At 38.8% G+C, this 22,129-nt stretch overlaps 1 protein-coding gene across 2 annotated transcripts in view; it reads right to left on the reverse strand.

The window, feature by feature from the left end:
• The window catches only part of NUP107 (nucleoporin 107), a 31,477-nt gene extending 12,657 nt beyond the window's left edge, over positions 1–18,820 (reverse strand). Inside the window, exons 1-13 of one of the 2 annotated variants that reach the window (XM_030002978.2) lie at positions 18,717–18,820; positions 17,817–17,902; positions 16,011–16,100; positions 11,556–11,692; positions 9,452–9,587; positions 8,806–8,909; positions 6,753–6,880; positions 6,377–6,425; positions 5,095–5,166; positions 4,515–4,603; positions 3,505–3,583; positions 2,432–2,545; positions 155–245 (exon numbers count right to left, since the gene is read on the reverse strand). In XM_030002978.2, the coding sequence (XP_029858838.1) occupies positions 155–245; positions 2,432–2,545; positions 3,505–3,583; positions 4,515–4,603; positions 5,095–5,166; positions 6,377–6,425; positions 6,753–6,880; positions 8,806–8,909; positions 9,452–9,587; positions 11,556–11,692; positions 16,011–16,100; positions 17,817–17,902; positions 18,717–18,724 (1,183 nt within the window). In that variant the 5' untranslated portion in view covers positions 18,725–18,820. Of the gene's footprint in view, positions 1–154; positions 246–2,431; positions 2,546–3,504; positions 3,584–4,514; positions 4,604–5,094; positions 5,167–6,376; positions 6,426–6,752; positions 6,881–8,805; positions 8,910–9,451; positions 9,588–11,555; positions 11,693–11,814; positions 11,869–16,010; positions 16,101–17,816; positions 17,903–18,716 lie in introns of those variants that run through there. The other variant, XM_041120526.1, reaches the window with a different exon arrangement.
• Positions 18,821–22,129: the final 3,309 nt, after the last annotated feature.

Below are 22,129 nucleotides of genomic sequence, written 5' to 3' on the forward strand. Positions count from 1 at the left end.
TTTACATGTTCAACAGACATGATAAAACATTAAAGATACAAAAAAGGTTCTTAAGGTGAAAAGAAAGCTATTTCTCTTTGCCACACACAGATATTAAGAGAAAGCCCTCTGCCCTGTTTTTACATCTGTCTCAAATGCACTTTGAAGTAGATACCTCCATTTATGTTAGGATCATGGTACAATTTCCATCCTTCCAAAGTTGCAGCTCTCCAGGCCTGACCACATCGTTTGCATAAGCGCTGTGCCTGAAAAATAATGGATTTGCTCAGCAACAGACTTCAAGGTAGGAAAAGCACCAGCTTCTCCTTTAAAAATTTGAACTTTATTAAAATAGTTAATTTGTGTAGAGATTCTACTATGCAAAAAATAAGGATAAAGAATCCTAAACTCAAAACAACTGAAAGATTTCAAAGTGAATAAAATGTCATCACTGTTTTTTTTCACTAAACACAGTTGGTATTTATAGCAATGTGAGAAATATGCTAGTCTCATCTTTGCTAGCTTAAACAGCTGTTACACATCCTTCTGGTAAGTTTAGTTTAAGGTGTCGTCTTGTTGCTTAGATGTATAATCCATCTCTTCACGCAGTCATCTACTATTCCAGTTAACTTAGCTTTCCAAACCTCTCATGCACTTCTAAAAATAGCAATCCCACCTTTCCCATAATGATATTCAATAGTCTATGCACTAGCACAAACAGGTTTAAGTCAAAGCTATTTTGAATAGCATGGAAAGTAGAACAGAAACTGTACAAAAAAAGCTTCCCCACAATTCTTCCAATCCTCCACCCCTGAAAAAAAAAAAAGTCAGCTACAGATTATCTAATTAGTCTCACTGGTACTGTTCCAGGACTGAGAAAACAGCATGAACAGTGAGAGAAATTGCAATATGCAGTCTTCGTTTGTTTAGCCAAATTCTGTTCTTTTCATACTGGAAGGCTGCAGACAGTCAGCCATTTTGGGAATGGTGACAAACAGTAAATTTAAAGAATAGACAAGCAAGTTGTTCTAGCTTACCTGCTGGGTATTACCTATTGTAATAGGTAAATGAACAGAGGTTTGTTCTTAATTCAGAGTAAACTTGAAGTATTTTAAGTTGCTCTTTCAGTAGTGAATAACCCACTTCATGCTTATCGGACAGCAGGGACATCACAGCAGCGACTGCAGAACAACTGATGCTGCAAATTTATATTCATATTGCCCTGCAGCAACATGCTCATTTGCCTATACTATCAGAAAATTAATGGACGTGCACCATATTGGAACAGAATACTAGCAAGTAACCATATTCCTAAGTCTAAGGTCTTGGGCACAAGAATCTCAAGTCCCTTTTTTTCCCCCTCATTACTCAAATGTCATTATACATACATAAAGCCTAGTGTAAGGGAATCAGTTTCCAGCTGAGGCCTTTAGACAACACCACAATACAAATATTTACATGATTAAATCATGAAAGTCACTTCACAACTGGGAATTGTTGTTCAGAACAGCTTTAGGACTGAAATTGCCTGGATGTTACTCAGCTAAGGATTAATGCAAAGTATACATGTCATATATTCTCTAAGGTGGTGGAACAAGCAGACTTAAAGTGAAAGAGTTAATGGGGGATAATAACGTGCTTTCTAGAATACTCAGATAAAGTCTATCAGAGTTTTCACTGCTGAAGACCCTGCCAAACAACAAAGGTAAGAAAACAAAAGGTAGAAAGCAAGAAAGAAAAAATTGTTTTAACTAAGAAAGTAACCACTGTGAATAACCACGTTTCTTCTGATGGTGGTATTAACCTATGGAGCTTGTGCACTGGCCCCCAGTTCTCAGTCCTGGGACACACCTCGAAATGTGTCATTGCAACTGTTTGTACAACAAGGTGATAAAAATAGGCCTGACTCTCTTCCTCAATTCCACTCAGATTATATACCCAAGGGAACATTAGAGGAGTAGAGCAAGTGAAGTTTGCTTAATTTAATGCTATTTCTAAGAAAAGCATACATCAAACCTCTCTGTCTAGTTAAAATTGCAAGTGTGTTCTACTCTAATATATCTAGAAGGAAGCCTGTATGATAATCCATTGATTTTTAGAGATGCAGTTAGGAAGTTCTTTGAAACATTCTGTGTGTTTTTCTGGCAGTGTTTAGTATCAAGCCACTACAGTAAAAAAACACTGTCAAGCAACCAAAAAAAGCAAAGATGCATCATCTTTTCCATAACATGTATTCTACACCCAAAATTACTTAACTAAATGGAAGATTTTATTAAAATACTAATTTAGCAGTCCATCACTGTCAGTACTGATAATAAATTGAAAATTAAATCACTACAAGCCAAATTTAAACAGACATTTTAGTATACAGCTTTTCATTAGCCTTAACAGTAGAGATTTAAATAAGTTACACTAGTTAACCAAGAAGATACTATAACTTTCTGCAGCTTACCTCATCTGTCATTCCTGCTCTGATGAGAGTGAAGAGATACTTCAATAACCTCGCATCATCTTCTCGGTCCAAATCATCAAGTGGCAGTTTCTGTCTTATAGGAGCATCTGGATCCTGCAAGGAAAAAAGTCACCATCCATTCACACGATGCCTGTATGCCTCTTCCGATGATTTTCTGCACTGTTTTATAATTTGGAGTCACTTTTTCACATTGGTACAACAATCTGTACAACCCATGTAATATCTAGCATGATACTTCCCCGTCTTTCCTCTCTCATTTCTTTTATTCCTCTTCTGTCACTGTTCCTATCAGAAGGAGCCATTGCAATTTATTTACTCCACCACCTTGTTTTTTGCCCCAAACTTCTCGTCTTCCAGCTCTTCTCACCTTCAGACATCCTTTCCCCTTCTGCCTCTCTACATACCAAACTGTTCCTCCTCCTCCACCTTCTGATTGAGAAGGCTTTTCACAACAGCTGTACTTGCTTCTACTTAATCCAAACAGATTTTCTCAAGTCAGTCAATAAATACCTCAGATCACTGCCCAATTGAATTACTCTTCTACGACTGCTTTGCTGTCACTGAGACAGTTCATTACCTCCTTCTACCAGACAGTCCTTTCTCTCCTTAACTTCTCTTCTATTAGCTTTTACTATAGTAACTCTCAAGGAATCCCATAAGGACTTGGTTTCATTGTACTAGTTACTGCATAAAGACAGCATGCCCTGACCTGCAAGGGCTTCCAAACAGTTTTATAAGCTTTTCTGGTTAGGAAAATGAGTTTGTTTCAGACATAAAAAGTACTAATAAAGCCATTTACTTCAAATAGACCACAGACACCTGTGATGGCGGGTGGGGGTATGGAAGTGACTGCTGAAAGAAAATAGAAGTCCACATATCCCAAAAGGAACTCCAGAGGTGCCCTGCCTCACAATTTCTGTACTAATTTTCAGATAGTACTACTACTTTTGGATAGTACAACTATCTAAAAGCTGGTGGAAGGCTGTGAAAATAGCATATGTGCTCTCTCTAACCCATTTTGAAACCAAACCTTATTTTTAAATAATACTTACCAACTCTGTGACCAGAGCTCGAGAACTTCCAATGTATGTACTTAACTGTCGCTGCTTCAGGGTATGTAGTGTGTTCTCCCTGAAAGTAGTGAAATGCTTTTCAGAAAAATGCTTTTTTAGCAAGCATCTTTTAATGAGACACAAATATTGAAAGATATTTTTTGTTACATGGAATATGGTTACAGAAGACACATGCTTGGTTTGCTTGGTTTATCAACGGACTGTGTTACTGTTGTGAAAATGGAGCATTTCACAAGAAGTACAATATTAGAATCAATACATGTATCTTTGATTTCTTTCAAAAGCATCCATAATTTCAATCATTCCTGTATTTAACTACGAATTGATTTCTGCATGAGCAAAACTTCCCACTAGCATTCACTATAAAGTCAGTCTAGGACAGAAATTCAACTTAGGATGAACACATGATTCCAAAAGCCTGTATTCACTGGCCATTAAAAGCAGATTTATTCTAGGCATCTAGCATGAAAGGTAGTCTTTGGTCTTTTCTGCCATAAAACCCATCACTGATAATAAAGATGACAATAACGGCTTCTGGTGAAGGGTCAGTGACACAAAGTGATGACAAGAACTTAAACAAAAATTTATGTAAAAATTAAAGCCAGACAAATAAGTGACCACCTGAGAAACACATAATAAAAATAGTTTTATCCAGCATAAATAATAGGCTGATCAGCAGGTGACCATCTCTTATTGTGCCTTATTATGAAAAAATCAAATCTGCATCCAGGTTAAGATTAAATTAAGTTGCTTTGATGGTTTTCCTTTCATCCTCGCCTCCCAAAAGCAGTAACTGACTTTTGAGAAGATACACTTCAGTGGATGGGTACAAAATCTCAATTTTTACATCTAAGAATTTAAAGAAAAGAAGTGAATGAACTGAACAACTTTTTAAAATCCACTTCTTTTTTAAGAGTGATTCTGTGTCTGTGCATGCGAATCTTACACTCGATGGGAGCACGTATACAATCAAAGAAATCTGAACTCACCAATATACAGATTTTGCATAAAACTCAATATTATCGGAAAAGTCCCCAATTTCATCCTTGGCAATGCTCTCTAGCCAATCTACCACCAGCTGGAATAAAATTAAATTGCATTTTTAAAACAAACATGTAACAAATAATATTTTAACTGCCCTCCTCTCATCTCTGGATGTACTCATTATCTACATGGTAACCAAAGGCGTACACATCCTGAAGACTATTCCACTTTGAAAGTATCCAATATGAAGGTTGTTTAGGCACTTGATCTCTATTTTTCACTAGATGCTGCAGTTACTACAGTGCTATTTAATAGTTTATTAATCACCATCAACAGTAACAGATGAGCCAAATGGGAATAGCTCTCAGCCTTCCATCCTCTCCAAGCTAGCCTGAAAAACATTTCTGATCTTGAGAAACTAAAGAGCATTATTTTTACGCATACAAAGACCAACACACTTCAGTGAATATAAAAAAAAAAAGTATTAGAAACAGCTTTAAAAAGTGCATAGAACATTAGTGGTATAAACATTTAAGTGTCCACTGATCTATTTTCCATTCTCATCTTAAAAACTTTCCATCATACCTGGCTTTGTCGAACAAGTGAATCTTTCTGAAACAAGTTGTCTACATTCGTTTTTTCACTAGCAGTTAAAACCTATTTAAGAAAAAGCTGATTATTACTTCATGGAAAAGAAAACTCGTCACAAACCCACGAATACCAAACTGGACACATACTAACTCATAAACTTTCTACAAGTTCAGTATGCTACCTCTCCCCTACCCCCTTTTTAAAAATGGATGACACTATACATTTGTTTTATTTGGATGATCTTTTACATCCAGTTACACTAAAAACTGTAAAAATGAGATTCAGAATATAATTCACAAATGTATGACCACAGAAAGATTCTACATAGTAGATCCATTGATTCCACTGACTGCACTCATATTATCCTAAATCCCATTTATTACTGTATACATAAAAAAGATGACATTTTCCAAGACCATACGCACACTTAACATGAACAAGCAAAAAAACCCTCCAAAACCCCAAAAAACTAATCCCAGAACCCTGATCCTTCTATCTGCTCTCCTGCATTAATTTAGCTTTCATTAGACTTGTAACAAAAAGAGAACAGAAGATGCATTTTCCTAAAAAACACAGGTAGGAGGAGACTGTTTTTTGGCACAACAGTGTTTAATTTAATAGTGACAACTTAGCAGTGGGAATCCTAGAGGAAGCTATTTTATGACTGAGAAAAAAGCAACTGCGATCATAAATTTTACAAAGGCAGAGTCACTTTACTTATTGTTTTGCCTTCCTAAGCATATTCTGGCAGCAACAGCTGGAAGCACTATATTGACATAGACAAGAAGACTACAGCTGAAAGAAGAATGCTAAAAAATTTGGATTTCTCTTGAGACAAATTGGAATCAGGATTGCAAAGGCTAGACAGCTTGAGAGCACATGTTCTTCTTTTAGGCAAAGCAAAATTATCTCTGACCTATGGGAACATTACAGCTACTGATGCAACTTTTAAAAAGAAATAGTTATTTCTAGTGGATTTTCCAAGTGTATATGGAATACTTAAGGAAATAAAACAAAGTATAGTTTATAATATTTTTTACACTAGCATTTTCTTTTCAGAATTGAATATTCAAATTAACTTTTCACAATATATGAAATAATTTAATATTTGTCTTGATAAAAATCAAATCAGTCTCATTTTTTGTTCACATTCCTTCCTTCACCTTTGAATTTTGAGTGACTGCAATATTGAGATTCTAAAAATAAAATGCAAGCACTTAGCTTGTATTTAGCTCATTATATAGTTTAAAAAAACCTCCCAGAAGTCCAAGCTTACTGTGATATCAAATGCAGTTTCATCTTCCAGTGCAGACTGTATTCTGTCTCTAGAAATAAAAGTGCAAAACGTTAATGATTAAAATAAAGCTGAGAAAATTCAGCAGAATGCATAAGTGAAAGCCCTTAAAAATAGCATTACAAAAATGTTCTTTTAAAAAGATACCAGAAGTTGCAAAGGTAATAAGAATAGGCCCATTTACAACTTTCATTTCTGTAAATAGATAATAAATAGACATATATATCAGCACCTAGTTCCATAAACAGATTATTAATAGGAACTTAATTGCCTCACTCTGTATTTATAAACTCATAAAAAATATATCCAAGAAAGTCAGGTCAGTGTAAAAACATAACATGCATTTCAAAGGAATTACCTATAAAGCGAGGACAACAGTCTCCAAGTTACCATCTCCTGCTTGAGAAGCCACAACACACTGGCAGTTTTTGAAAACTTTTGCTGTCCAGGAGTTGCCCGATAAACTATTTTCCCTAGTATATTCACCTGAGGTAAATAAATTTATGCATAGTTAATATTGTCCATCATTGTATTTTTTTCCTAAGCCATTACAGCAATCTTTTCATTATCCTGAATGCTTTCAACAACTAAGTTTGATTACCATCTCTCCAAAATAGGTAAATGATACTCCATACCATAAATTCCCTTAATTATTAATAAAAATAATATTAACACAGCCTAGAGGCCATAAACCAAGAGAGCAGCTTTGTTTTGCAATGCACTGTACAACGCCAGGATAAAAACAGCTTATGTTGATCAATTAAAAAGCAGCAGAAGACTGGGAGGTAGAGAAGACAACCATTGAAAAAAACTGAAAAAAACAGACCACACAAAAAACAAACCACCAAAATCCCCAACTTTTTTTCCATATACATCAATACCAAACAAAGTCATAAAGTCAGCCCTACTGGTATTTGCGACAGCATTTATGCTTTTATCAGTGCCAGAAAGATAACCTTTCCTTTCTAGCTCTGTTAAATGAGGAAACCCAAACTGTTGGTTACCACATAATTTACAGTATCACAAAAAAGAAATTCTATTATCTTTTCCTTTATTTATTATGAAGAAAATTTGGACAATAAAGTCTTCTCCATCAGTAGCTAGTTCCAGAGCTCCTCCTACTTCTGAGAACAGCCCCAAACTCTTACATTTTAGGAGTACCCAATTTGTCAGGCATCAATATCTCCATCAGTTTTCAAGTGGGAGGTGAGCAATAGATTTGGAGAAAAGAATGATGTGTACCATCACGATGCAAGAGAGGAACATGATCTTCTGTTCCCTTCTATCACCTCCCAGAAAATATGAAAAGAGTTGATGGCTGCTAGGAGCCACTGGGCTGATCTCAGGGTACAGCGGAGAGGCAGCATGAGAGCTCAGGGCTGCCCCTCCACCCCCATCTCAAGCCCCCTCAGCAACATCCAAGCCAATCCTTGGAGCAGCATCCTTCGCTCTACTTTTGTATGGTAACATGCAGTCAACTCCCCCCAATTCCACATGGCTTAAAACAACCACTCTATGTTCCATGATCTTATAGATGCTATCCACATACTCTAACAGGAGGAATGGAAGAGACTTTCTTTTCCATTTAAGCTCGGAAGTTCCACCATCTCATAAAATAATCAAGTTCACATTTATTTTCCTTCTCTTGTCTGCTTCCCGCTTGGGAACACAGTTGTGGTACATGCCTCATTAAAGATCTCAGCATTCTCCAACTTAGCCAGCCCCAACAACAAATTTGCACAAAACAGGGCTAGCAACCTTCTACCAAGAATGCGCTTTCTTAACAATAGACAGAGGTATGAAGTCTCTTTAAAAAAATTACCTGCCTACCTATCTCTTTTATGATCAACACTTATTGATAGAAGCATCATAGTTTCTTCCTTTCAAACTGTCAATCCCCGCTGATCCTGAACCGTCGGTCAACAGCCAATCAAATAAAAAACTATGTCTAAAAGCAGAGACACTTTAAAGCTAATGTTGAGCCCTCTACTGCCAGCTTGTTAGTAATGTAGCAGAAAACACTTAAAGCATCATAATACAATGATTTTATTTATTTATACCTGAGAGAAATAAGAACATTTTAATCCATCTTATTATCATTAACAACAACAAAAAAATCTATACATCTGCTCATGTTTATTGTCACTTGACACTTGTAGTGGAATGGCAGCCAGATGACATTTTTAGTATTCAGCAAGCTACACAATGGGTATTCCTGTGCCAAAGTAGTGTATGAGGAAAGAGATACTATTCAGTGCTAGTGTTCAGTGACTCATAAGACTGCAACCAGCTGGAAGATTTAAAGTGTCTATGTTAAGCACTATTACTTCTCAGCTTAAAGAAAAACAGCAATACTACTTTGGGAAGGGACTGTAAAATAAAGTGAACAAAACCCCAAGCAAACTACTTACCTGACTGTTACAAATACTTTCATACTCATCCACAAGATCAAAAATGGTAGTTGATGTATGTTTCAAGAAGGAATGCAGAAAATCTGAGTACATGCTCATAGTAGCTAGAACAGATTTAAGAAGAAACAGCCATATTAGTCAGACACAATTTGGTAAAAAAAACCCCAACAGACTACAAAAAAAATCGTTCTGATAACAAGGCATATCATCTTTCGTAAATCTAAATGAAAACAATGATGATATGAACTGTTTATATCCCATAAAGTCAGAAGAACTTATCAGCTAAGATAGTTAAGATACACAGAAGCTACGAGGTAAGTCAAATACTTAAAAAAACTTTTGCTGTAAACCTGTCATCTGCAAAAGTTTTAACAAAAAAATCATTTGCATATCTCCACAAAACTAATCCAGTTGGCATCTCACGTCACCAGAGCAAGCACCCCATTTGTGCCATCAGGTTCCACAGAAGACACAAAGTCTCAAAACTCCCATAACTGGAAGAGATTAACTTTCTGAACTTTTTTAACTAGACTGTTTTTGACAAAGGAATATCAGCAAAATAATACAGAAAAAAAAGAACATATGTATTTATATCCCACTAATAAAAAATGTCGTCAATTATTATGAAAATTTCAGATTGTCTCACCAGCTTCCCCAGGATCATCCTCACGCAACAGTACAGCACTCATAGTGACATCTTCTGTCGTATTGGACATGTCTAGATTTACGAACTTTCCTGTCTGCTGAGGCGAGAGTGCCATTGTCCAGCTACTTTCATCCAACTAAAAGCAAAACAAGAACATAAGGAAAATAAATAGCCATCTCAGACTATTATAAGCCTAGCTCCAAGTTTCTCCCTTCTATATGAATGGTATAAACAGAGCAATCCTAAAAACCTAATAATGAAATAACTGCCTTTAGATAAGGTGCAACTATGCCTTTAACAAACAGCTCTGAAAAGATAAATTTTAATCTGGGAAAAGGAAATTATCTTTTTTTTTTTCCTCAGGAAATACTCAAGTAGAAGCTAATCTAATAAGACTGTCTACTTTAAAACACCATGTATCACTTTTCATCTTAAAACAAATACATCACTCTAAACTTTCATTTCTATTATGCTAAATGTTTACTTAGTATTTTGTCGTTTGAAGTAAAAAGATAGAATAACATTGACTAGGTCGTAAAGCAGCTGTGAAAAGTTAAGCAAAATAGTTAAAATTTGAATCAGAACCATTTACCAGTCTTTCAACCTTCTGGTGAACTGCTCAAAACCAGTTAATCAAATGAAGCAATACATGTTTAAAATAATAACAAGTATCAGAATATTAAAGGGGGAAATAATGACATACCTATACTTTGTGGGGGGTATTTCAGGGTAGGTATTTGATAACGTATCTGACATCAGAGCAGCAAAATGGCCAAAAGAGAAGATAGACTGTACATACACTGCACTGAGAGGACAGCTTCCTGTAGCTGTTTCCATGACAGCAATTGCTTTCTCAGCAGCAATTAATGCTATACAAAGACCTAGAGATGTGCCACTGGTTGATTCTTTTTTCCACTCTTAAAATGGTCCCACCCAAAAAGTACAAGCAGGGAACCAGATGACATTGCTGTAGCAGTCGCTTAAGTATATTCAAAAACTCTGGACATATACCTGTTACTCTTCCTTTTATGCCCCAGTTTCTACCACAGTATCCCTCTTGTCTGATCTCTCTCTGCCATTACAGCCCTCTAGCCAACCAGAACAGAATGCTATAAGCACTCTGACTGCAGAGTAAAAATAACAAGAAACTCAGTTCCTGTAAAATCATTTCGGGTCTCTGTGGGAAATGCAAAAAGGGCTGATAAGTGTTCTTATCTACCAGCAAGTAAATTTCCACAAGACATAATTTTAAGTCCTTTTTCCATCACCCTCCTGTGAAAGCCTTTGTCTAGTCCCAAGTTTCACCCTGCTAATCTAAACAGGATTCAAATCAGAGCACTGAATGCTAACCTAAAATGTAGTCCACTCACAAAACACTAGTTACAGAATGACAAGAGGCTCTGAATCAGAGGAAAAGTGGCACTGCTAAGAGCTGTATACATGTTGGTCAACTAGGCCCCAGAACCTGATAATTTAAAGAAACAAATGGACTGTAACAAACTATAGAAACAACTAGAAGGGAGAATGAATTAAAATGCACATACAGAAAGACATCTTAACTTGTTTTGAGTTAATTTAAAAATAAACAGAGATAAAATACTTCAGACGTCCCTACTGATAACTTTTCTAATCAGTGTTTTTCCAAAGACATTACAGTAGAAGATAATTATCATCTGAAAAGTCATCAGAAGAGCTTGTTCTTTGAAGTCCAAACTTTAACATCCAAGTGAAGCCTAATACTGGAGAGTGCTAAAATAAGAAAAATTCTGAAGGTTTAACTTGCTGACATAGAACAATTGTCTTTGAAGAATTTGTAAACAAGCAAAGTCAGGATTTTTGTAGTTACAAGCTGATGTTATAAGGACTAGCTTAACACACATGGTGTATTTAGCAAGTCCTTAAACCCCCCCACTATTCCTCACCACATCATCTCAAAGAACACCACAGTAATAAATATTAGTAGCAAGCAGCAATAGTAGTTCTAGCAAGCTTGTACCACCCACAGTTTGTCCTTGGTGCAAACACCACTGAAACACTGTAAACTTGTAGTTTCTTGTAAGTTTCACAGGAACAAGAAGAGAAAAAGGTGCTCTAACCATCTTACCATTGATAGATTGCCAAAAAGTCCAGGAGTTGGTAGAATCAGAGGAGATTTCCCTCCTGTTCCCAGGATGGCAGACATATCTGATGGCTTCATGGAGCTTCGAGTTAGTGCAGTAGTTGAAAGAGACCGTGCCTTTTCTGAAAAGAAAAAGTATTTAAGGCCACTATGCTCTATCAAGGAGGTCCAAAAGAAATCTTATAATGGAGATTGAAGTATTTATGAAATCCTACTCCGTCACACAAGAAACAGACAAACCAACCTGATGAAGAAATAACTTGCTCCTGTCCATCTTCATTTTCCTTCCATCAGAAGGCTTGTACCAAAGCCACAAATGCCAATTATAAAAGAAAAGAAGTCTTAGGCCCAACAACACTTAGAAATAAGGTTAATTATCAATAATGGAACTTAATAATCTACATATCTAGTTACGCTGGAGTTATACAAACACCCTGTTAACCAAGTCTGGAGCATACTCAAGCCCTAGTTTTTCAAGTAGGGCATGTATAAACATAAAGACAAAGCCCATCTACTGTCATTTCAGTTCCTCCTCAAGTCCAGAAGCATTCCAGATAGAATTCTGAAGCCAGGTTGAATGCGAGTGTACATATGCACCAAATATGCGACACACCTTCAGTTACTAGAGTTCACTAGTAAACACACACCATGAACATAGATAGCAATAAATCTCAGGTCACTCTTCCTTGGAAATTGGTCTCCAAACCCTTAAAGCAAAAGGCAACCACAAGTCTGCTCCGCCAAGCACCACATCTGCTCCAGATAATCCCGCACATGAGTGCAATGGCTGGTGTTCCCAGGAATATCTGACCCATGTTAAAAATGGAGACACTGCTGTGCAAGATGATAAATGCCACAGCCTATGACAACAGGGAGCTCCACCACAACAGACCTTCATACAGTCCAAAGACCACAAAATTTGCATCAAGACAGTAGCTGCTTTGGTCCCCTTATCAATCACAAACAGCCTGGGAAGCCACCTAAAAACATTGACAGTGACAGCCAAATCAGGAGCTGTGTCAACAGTGGTAAAGAGGGAATGACACTTAGTCCCAACATTTTGGTAGCAAATTTGGAGAGGGAAGTGCTTGTACAACCCTCAACAGCAGTTCTTGATAACAAGACAGCTTCAGTCAGCATTGAGATAATTAATGTTTCCTTTTGGACTGCTGGAATCAGAGGCATCAAAGATGCCCACAACAGCATATACAACCACAAAATAAAGAGGATGTCCGGGGTTTCTATCAGACCATCCAGTTTGGAAGCAGAAAATCAAATGCCTATGGCACTTTTTTTTTTTCAGTGCCTGAGGTAAAAAGAACTTTCTTGGAATTTCCCTGGTCCTGAAGGTCACCAAGAGTATATCTCATCAGATCTCTGACACCCTCAAATTATAAGGGGGCAAGGTCATTGCAAACAGGTACAGGGACCTTAGAAGGCTTTGTATCAATAGGTAGATTTAGTTTTCCATGCATCAGTTTCACACAGATCGAGAAAGTTGAAGAACCAAAGGTTTTGTTCCCAATGAACTTTCCCTAAACTCTTGAGACATGAAAGTCAGGTATACTGAAGATCAAAGAGACAAATCAATTTTCAATCTGTTGAACTAGAATTATGGCTACTAGCATTAACAGTCTGACTCTGAAGTTGCAGATCAAAGCATTTAAATTGTTAATGGATAATCCTTCTCTCCTCCATGGTACCAGAAAATAACTGCTATAACCCCCCCTACCCATATGACACGATGGACTCAAGGGTTAAGAATTCACAGGGTGGCAGAAAAGAACTATGTTGAATAATCCTCACATACAGTTTCTAATACTCCCAAAGCCACAATTAGGAGCAACTGACATCAAAGGAAGCAAAAACACCTTGTCCTCAGGAGAGGAGATAATGGATGCACTTCATAAGAACACTTTAAATGTTCCACTGTAGGAATGGGAGTGTACAACGGGAACAGAAACAGGAGTGAAAATGCCGATGCTTTGTTTGTTGCAGAATCTTCAGACAGTTTGAAAGAGAAGTAGCTCTAGCCTATGTAGCTGATGACACTTGTGACTCTCAGAAAATCTGTACAATGCAGTGCCAGAGGTAAAACAGATGAAAGCCAGGGTGCCAAGGAGAAATCCAGTTGTAACGAAGAAGCGCAGAAGTCTTTGGATTAAATAGTGCAGGAATGGCAAATAGCAAACCTTCTGGAAGGACTCTCTGTCCACTCAAAGTGCTGTTTGAAGAAAGTTTATCACAGATCATAGGCACATACATGGATAACCATCAGCTGTTTAGGGAAGTTTGCAGAGAGAATCACTATTCAGAAACCAGAAAGTCTCCTTCTGAAGTCTGTTAAAAAACAGATGGCAGGTTTACAGAGTATATGCTGTCTAGTAACATCTCCTGATGTTACATCTCTATGCTGACTGGCCATACAAATGAACAGAACTGCTCAACATTAAACCTTCTTGATCAGAGTATTTTCCACCTGTGATCTCTACTTTCACCTGACATCAACTCCCTATATGGTTTGGGGGTAGCTGCTGCAAAAACAAACTGTACACTACCTCTTATGAAATTCTGTACTGTTGAGCTTTCTGAAAATAGACAAAACAGAAACTTCATAGCAACAAAATCATGGCAAGCTGATAGATCAAAACACTAACTGAAATAAAGATCTTCACTGAAGACAGACAATGGTCAAGATGGTATACACATGTTCTAATTTGAAGATAAAAGTGGGAAAAGAGTTACTTGATTTTGAAGTGCCCTCTGACCATCACAGTATGACACACAATGCTCCTCTTTTTAAAACAACTAACACATCACCCATCTCCAAGCAGTCCTGAAAGGAGGATGTGGAGCAGCAGAAGGTGCAACCATGCTCTTGGAGCTTGATGGAAAACACACAGGCTAGATGATGACAAAAAAAAGAGGAACCCCTTATATAAATGTCTGAATGATGACAAAATAAAGACTACAGGAAGAGACTGTGACAAGGAAAAGGGAGGTAAGCCCTGGTGATGACATGGAAATGTAAGGAATAGGCGTGTTTCTTTATTTCACCCACAGCTACTGAGGAAGGCTCTAAAGGATTACAGACCTTTTCACAGTATGTTTAGTGTCAAGTCAACACTAAGAACAACTTGCACTTTCACTGCAAGAGCTGCCAATGCTGACACACAAGTAGCTTGTGCTCGAGACGAAGGCTGATGCTAACAGCATTTGTCTTTGCTGCTGGCCACCCAAGCAGAAGCCACTAGATATTACACTAAATGAGAACAAGCAGGGGCTACACAGAACTTGCCAGGAACCCCGAGAAACCATGAAGAATCAGTCTGTCTGTAACTATCTTTGCACCAGTGCCAGTTTGGGAATAACCCTCAACACACTCCTAATATGTGTCAGCTGATGCAGAACACAGGGGTTGAGATTGGGAGGTTTCAGGGCAACCTGACCCTAGCCAACATGTGTGGTTCCACAGCCTTTCTGTGAGGTGTGCCATCTAATTTCTTCTTCTGCTAGTGGAGAGGGAAATCATTTGCCAATAAATACACATGGTAGAAAGGTCAGCAACAGAACTAACCTGCCACAAAAACAAGGATGGAAAAATACCTGAAGAGACACCACACACTATCTCAAAGAATTAAAAGCTACTGCAAAACCAAAAGAAGGCTGTGAAAAAGAAGGAAACACAACAAACTAGATTGCTGACTAGTAAGAATCAGTTTCAACATGGTACTTGAGAGAAACTGAAAGGATACTGGACATACTCTTGTGCCAAACAAAGAAAATGAAGCTCAAACACCCTCTAAAAATGGAAAGGCAAAAATCCATTGGCATTCAGCAATAGCATAAATATGTAACATATGAACATATATGTTGACTGCTACTAGGTGTTTTTTTCCCTATTTATAAACACGTTTAACTTCAGAATCACCAAGTAGTTGAGGTTGGAAGGAACCTCTGGAGATCAACCGCTCCAAGCCCCCCACCCAAAGCAGTGTCAACTAGAAAAGGTTGTTCAGGACCTTGTCCAGTCAGCTTTCATTATCTCCAAGGACTGAGACTCCACAGACGGTCTGGGCAACCAGCTCTAGCGTTCAACCACCCTTACAGTAAAAAAGTGTTTTCTTATGTTTAAACAGAATTCCCTGTATATCCTGTTGTGCCTATTGCCTCTTGTCTTTTCACTGGACGCCACCAAGAGCCTGGTTGTCTTCTTACTCCCTCCCATCAGGTATTTATGCACGTTGACAAGACCCTCCTCCGCCTCCCCAAGCCTTCTCTTTCCCAGGCTAAACAATCCCAGCTCTTCTCAACTTTGTGGCCCTTCACTGGACCCACTACAGTACATCCATGTCTTTCAATGTTATGAATTGTTATCAATTATGAAGTCCAAGCATATTATTCCTTTAACTAAACACTAAAGAAAGAAAATACTCTTACCTGGCTGGCGAAGCAATGAACTAGGAGTTCGGGAAATCAGCTGTCCTCTGGGTGTCATGTTTCCAATAGTGTCATCCAGGGATGTAAGAACTGATTAACAAACAAGTTAAGAAACATTCTCCTAAACACGCTTTCAGCTCTATTCAAAACAATTGTGAATACTTGGAAAGGAAAAATAATTTGCTGCAGCTCAAATATTACGAAGCTTATACATCTTGTCTTTCAGATTAAAGCAGAAAGTCCCGTTCATGAGCCTGAGTTAGGTCACAAAACATTTCACCAGAAGCTTAAAAGCTGGTGGACTAAAAGAGACACTGCAAGGTAAAGTTCAGAAGCCTGAGTGCAGCAGGTCTGGGACTCCTCACTTCTCATAACTGCTCAGATCAAAGAGAATACTTTTGCCCCATGAGGAACTGCTTTATGCTGCATAAACCATAACAAGAAAATCTGAGACTGAATGTATTTAAAAAAAAGTTCTCAGTTTCAGGATGCTGATGACTTTAGGCTGTTGCTCTACTTTGCCTTTTCCTGTCAGCAACTAGGTTCAGTGCTCCAGGTGTGGCTTACCAAGAAGTAGTTGTGTAAAAGTTTCAGTATCCTATGTTGTATCAGTGTCCAAGAACGTCATGATTCTTAGGGATAATCTCACTAATTTTATTCTGCTTGCAAAAACCAGAAGGACGAGCAAGTGTACTGGATTCCTTTGCTGTCATAACCAGAAAAATACCATTATATTAACTGTCAAATTACACGGTATTTTTTTCTTATTGTAAATAAGTGGAGGAAAAAATTCTGTGGAAATATAAATCTATGACTGTGCACTCCTCTTGCTATTACTGCGGATGGGAGGTTAAGATATACTGAATAATCACAATACTCTGATAACACAATACACGCAGAACAGCATAAACCCACAAAATTAAGATATAATGGAGTGAAGAAAACTTTATTTTGTCAAAAAACTCAGAGATGTCAGCTATGGCTCTCATAGTTCTCTGGGCTGACGTCAACCTGAGTTCATAAGCCCATGAAAAACTGTAAAACACCATGCTACACAAACGTGACGGCACAAGTTCAGGAGATAGGCAGTGCAACACCCCTGCAATCATATTTAACCCACAATCGAAATAATCCATCTAAATATAGTCAAGAACTGATTATGCAAGCATTTCAACAATCTTTTACTTTCCCTGAAGTCTACTGAATAATCTGTTCTGAGCCATCACTACAACAGCTTTGATGTGGTTTGAGACTACAATGTGGGGAAAAGGAAGGGAGAGAGAAAATTCCACTCAGAGGAAATACTACTCTGTGAAAAGGCAAAGAATTGCATCTTTTGGTTCACCCCTAAGTTCTTCTGTAAGGGCCAAGTAATGTACTATGTTGCTGAAAATGCAGTATTTTTCTAAATGAAACTCATCCAGATTTCCTAGTCACACTTTCAGTCAGTCATTAATATCCTTCCCCACTAGTTTTTAGATACTGCAATCAGTTTTGTTTTTGAAATTTTCTCCATCTTAATACATGAAAATACCACACAGAGAAGAAAAAAAACTACAAAAAGGGAAAATGAGACAGTTCAATAGCAAAATTTTGACCACAGAATACCTCACAAATAACAATTTCACATTACATTCATACATTCTTCACTTTAAATGGGTAAGAACCAGAGAGTAACTTGCTGTATAATTAAAAACTATTCTCAACATGCTCAAAATCAAAGCACTGGTAAAAATACACACACCTTGTGAACGTAGCGAGCAATGATTAAAGAGAAGATAAAAAGTCTTTACAGAAAAAGGATACTAGAAACTCTTTTCTGAGAGCTTTGCTTCCATCCAGGTCTGGCCATCTCTGCATCACAGGGGGATAACATGTCTCCAAAATCATTTCTAGAGAACAGCACCACAGACACAAAGTAAGCAAGTGAATCCAAGGAAAACATACAACAAGGGTTTTTTTGTTGCTTCAAGTAACTCCACAACCGGGAAACTTAAACAAAGCATAAGGCACCTCTAATTCTCGTACGGATGCCCAGTTTCCTCTACAGAACGTCTAGTATTGCTCATCAGCTCAGGACAATGGGTTTGTCTGAAAACCCACACTTCGTTCCTCCTACACCACAACAGACATTATCTTATTTAAAAAAAAAAAAAAAAGAAGCCAGTAAGAGATGCAACCGTACAAAATACAATTTCTAATTGAAAAATTAAATTTAAAGAATGACTGGATGTCACCGTTTGAGTTTTTTTTCTTCAGATACACAGAACCACCACAGATTGAGGAAGTTCACGTGTCTTGCAGAAGGGCTAAAAGCCGGGTAACAATCACTAAAACTCGAGTGAGAAGCCGCCGGTGGACTGCGAAGGCCGCAGCCGTGACTGCCTACACGGCCCTGCCTGCAGAGCACCCTGCCAAGGCCCGGCTCAACGATTCCCGCCTAATTAACAGCTTCAGTTTAATCTATCGACACATTCCAGAAGAAATCAAGCAGGTTCAAAGCTCCCGGGTGACAAAAAAGCCTTCGATACCCCTCAGAAACTCTTCCAGCCCGCACCGTCAGCGCACCGCTCCTCCGCGGCCGCTACAGCGGGATGTGTCAGATCACAGCACACCCGCGGGTGCGGGGCCCGCACCCCCCCCGGCACCGTGTGTCGTGCCGTGTCCTTCCCGTCCCCCCTCCCTCCCTCTCCCGCCGTCTCCCACCTCTCCATAGCGGCCTCCAGCCCGGCCCGGCACAGCCCGGCCTCAAGCGTTCCCGCCTCCGCCAGCGCCGGCCCGCGGCCCGGAAGGAGAAAGGCGAACTTCCGCCCGCGCAAGGCGAGGGGGCCGCAGCGCTGCGCATGCGCCGTTGCGGGACAGCGGGGAAGGCGGGACGGGCTGAGGCGAGCGGGGCCGTGGTGGCCGTGAGGGGCAAGGGTCTGCCCCGTCCTCCTCCTCCGCCCGGGCGGGAGCTGCCAGCCGCCAAAGGCTGCTCTCCTCCGTCAGTCCGCGGGATCCCGCATTAAGCGACAAAGCTTAAAAAAAAAAAACCCAAAAAAACCCCCAAAAAACCAGCCGCCAAAACGCCCTAATTTAAAAGTTTCAGGTGCTCTTGAGGTTATCTCGTTGCACGGAGAAGGGCACGACGTGGTGTTTGTTTCTTTTCCTCTCCCGTTTCTCCCAGTGCAACTCGGACTACTGGCACCAACTTTTAAGAGGTAAAGTAGTAACCAGCGCGCAGGATCACGCAACGTTACAAAACTGCCTCCCCCCCCCCCCCCCCCTGGATTTTGCATGCTTTTTAACTGTAGAAAAATACCGTTGCTGCTCTCTCAGCACAAATGACTGTGCTGCTGACAATAGTTCATGGACTTGTGCTCTAGCACAAGGAAAACTGTCCAAACTGCATTTTTTAGCAGAGATGGGCAAGTGCTGAAAAGCACTTGCCAAGTACTCAGGTGTATTTGGGGCTACAGCTACAAGGGGGTACTCTGAGCAAATTCAGCATTTAAATTCCTCATACAGAGGGATACATCTGGAAACAGCTGCAAAAGGCAGCAGAACTGCAAGACGACAGCCTGAAGTCCCACAGCTTGCTTAAGATGCTGATAAAATGTCACAGCACCCAAGCTCGGTGTCTCATTGAAGCTGCTGGAGAGCCTAACCTCAGGCGGCTTCACAAGAAACAGAAAGCCAAGAAGCCCGATGAAAATTGGGTATGCACAAACACAAGCAAGCAGAAGACCCTAGGAGAGTGGATTAGTCATTTGGGAGATGTAGTTTTGGATTTAAAAAAAAAAAAAAAAGTTGTCCTTCTATCACGTAGACTATCATGAAAGCACAAGTGAAGGCAACAACCTTCATTACGGCAGAAAACGAAAAGAATGGTAAAAGAACCATTATATCCTAATTCAGTGCTACATATATAACAGAACTTACCTCTCAACACATCCTGAGAGAGCAGTGTGGCATTATTGTCCCTGTAGTGCAGCAGGAAGTTCAGAGTAATGCACAAATCAGTATCTGGTTCAATTCTTTGCCAACAGCTCGCTCGGGCTAGCCCTTCCTCAGGGCACAAAGGTGCAAACAAATGAGAGATGTAATGAGGACAGAGAAAATGCTTCCTTTGTGTGCTGCCTCAAGTTTATTCAAAGCAATGACAGATGAGAACAAAGCAAAAGAAATAAGGCTGAAGAGAAATTAAGAGGGAAGCATGCATGCTTTAAAAAAAACCCAAACCAACCTGTAAAAGAATATAAAAGATCGGGGCCCTTGAGAGAACTTGTCTTCGTATATACAGCCTCCAAGTGCAGGCTGGGGAAGCACCTTAGAGGCTTCAAGTTGGCTCCAGTAAGGGGACAAGGGGCAGGGCAACAGGGCAAAAACCTGGAGGTGTGGTTTCAGGCAGTATTTTTTGACTATCATCCCACTTCATATTTATCCACTGAGGGGGAAAGAGGGGGAAAAAAAAGGGAGAAAAAAAGAACTGAAAGTCTCATGCAAGCGTCTTACACTTCCAAGAAGCAGAAGGGAACACAAATTTTTCAGTCAGTGATATAAAGGACTCTGAATTTAAATTTTTAATTAAAAACTATAAATCCATCTTAAGTTTCACATATTTGTGTCAACACTGATCCTAACAGCAGCCACGCTGTCAGAATATCACGAGGGATAGTAATGCTCCATACTTAAGAGGCAGGACAAGCAAAGACAACTCGGCAGCTAGCACAAGTAACACAGAAACATGGCATGCCTATCGCCAACACCTGAGGTTCCTCTGCTCCCTACTAGCGTTCTGTGAAGTTAGTGAGGTTTACAAGATGTTCTAGGTTAAAGTTCAGGATAAATTCAGATTAAATTCAAATTAAAATTAAATAAGTAAACTAACTCAAAACTCCAACTACCCTTTAGAAAATACATTTAGACAGCTCACAAATCAAATAAATTGCCCTAATGCATTGCTAAGCTGCATACATGACACATCTGCTTATATAAAATCGTAGTCTTAATTCAGAACTATCAAAAGCAGGAACACGACAAAGTTCTTGTGCAATGTCTGACAGCAGCACAACTGCATTCAGTACAAAGAAAACTGGAACCTACGCTATACCTTGTGTTTTTGTAAGAGAAGAAGAAAGCTCATGTTTTAGCCCATCTTTTCTTAGTTGAAACACATTCCTGGAAGTGTATAATTTTTTCACTTTTAAAAAAAATTTAAATGTAAGGAAACTTTTTTTTTAAACCAATCTCGAGAATTTAATTAAAAGTGTTTATGTGCTTGCTTAGTATTAAAATACCCGTGTTGACTCTCAAATTAATGTTTACTAGGGGTCTTACCCTAAACAGATTGACTCCGATGCCTACTCCTATTGAGGAAGCTCAGCTAAACCCCCTTTTTTATTAAAAAGGAAAAAGAAAAGAGACAAATTTGTAACTGTCATTTTATTTGTGTCTGAAAATCATGACAGTGGTGCCAAAGGTCTTTGTTGTATTGGGCACGTTACAAGCAGTAAACCCTGCTTATGAGAGCAGGGATTTCACATGTAGATTTTTGTACTTCATACAGGAGTGAAGTTACTGACTCCTCCCTGCTAGATTGAGTAGTATAAGGTAAAAATGCCACATAGTATGAAAAAGGAAAGCATAATGACGAAAGAGGAACTATAACTTCTATAATAATTTCACTCAGTATCCCAGATTGCAGAAACACCCCCTCCCTCCAAGTTTATGGCAGCCAAAAGACATTACATGAATTAATTAGAAATTACAATGTCTTTCAAATGAAGTAGTTCACCCCAGCCACAACCTCAAAGAAAAAAAAAAATCCTGCTGGCAGTGAACTTTCTTAAAACGAAGCTGTAGAGCTTGTTGTTTGGCAGAACTAATATTTTTTTGAGGCTGAAATGAGTACAGTGGAATTATGAAGACATTTCTTCCTCCATTCATAAATCTCTCTCTAAAGAACATCTCACCAAAACCAGGAAGCCACGCTCTCCTTAACAATTCAAAATTCTGAAAATAAATGGGTTTGGAGGTTATTTAAAAAAAAACAAAACCAAAAACCCCCAAATAACCCAAAACCCCAAACACAGAAAAAAGAAAAAAGAAGCAAAATCCGCATTTATCTGTTGTTTGAA

Source organism: Aquila chrysaetos, chromosome 26 (genome assembly GCF_900496995.4).
Source record: "Aquila chrysaetos chrysaetos chromosome 26, bAquChr1.4, whole genome shotgun sequence".
NCBI classification, from domain to species: domain Eukaryota; kingdom Metazoa; phylum Chordata; class Aves; order Accipitriformes; family Accipitridae; genus Aquila; species Aquila chrysaetos.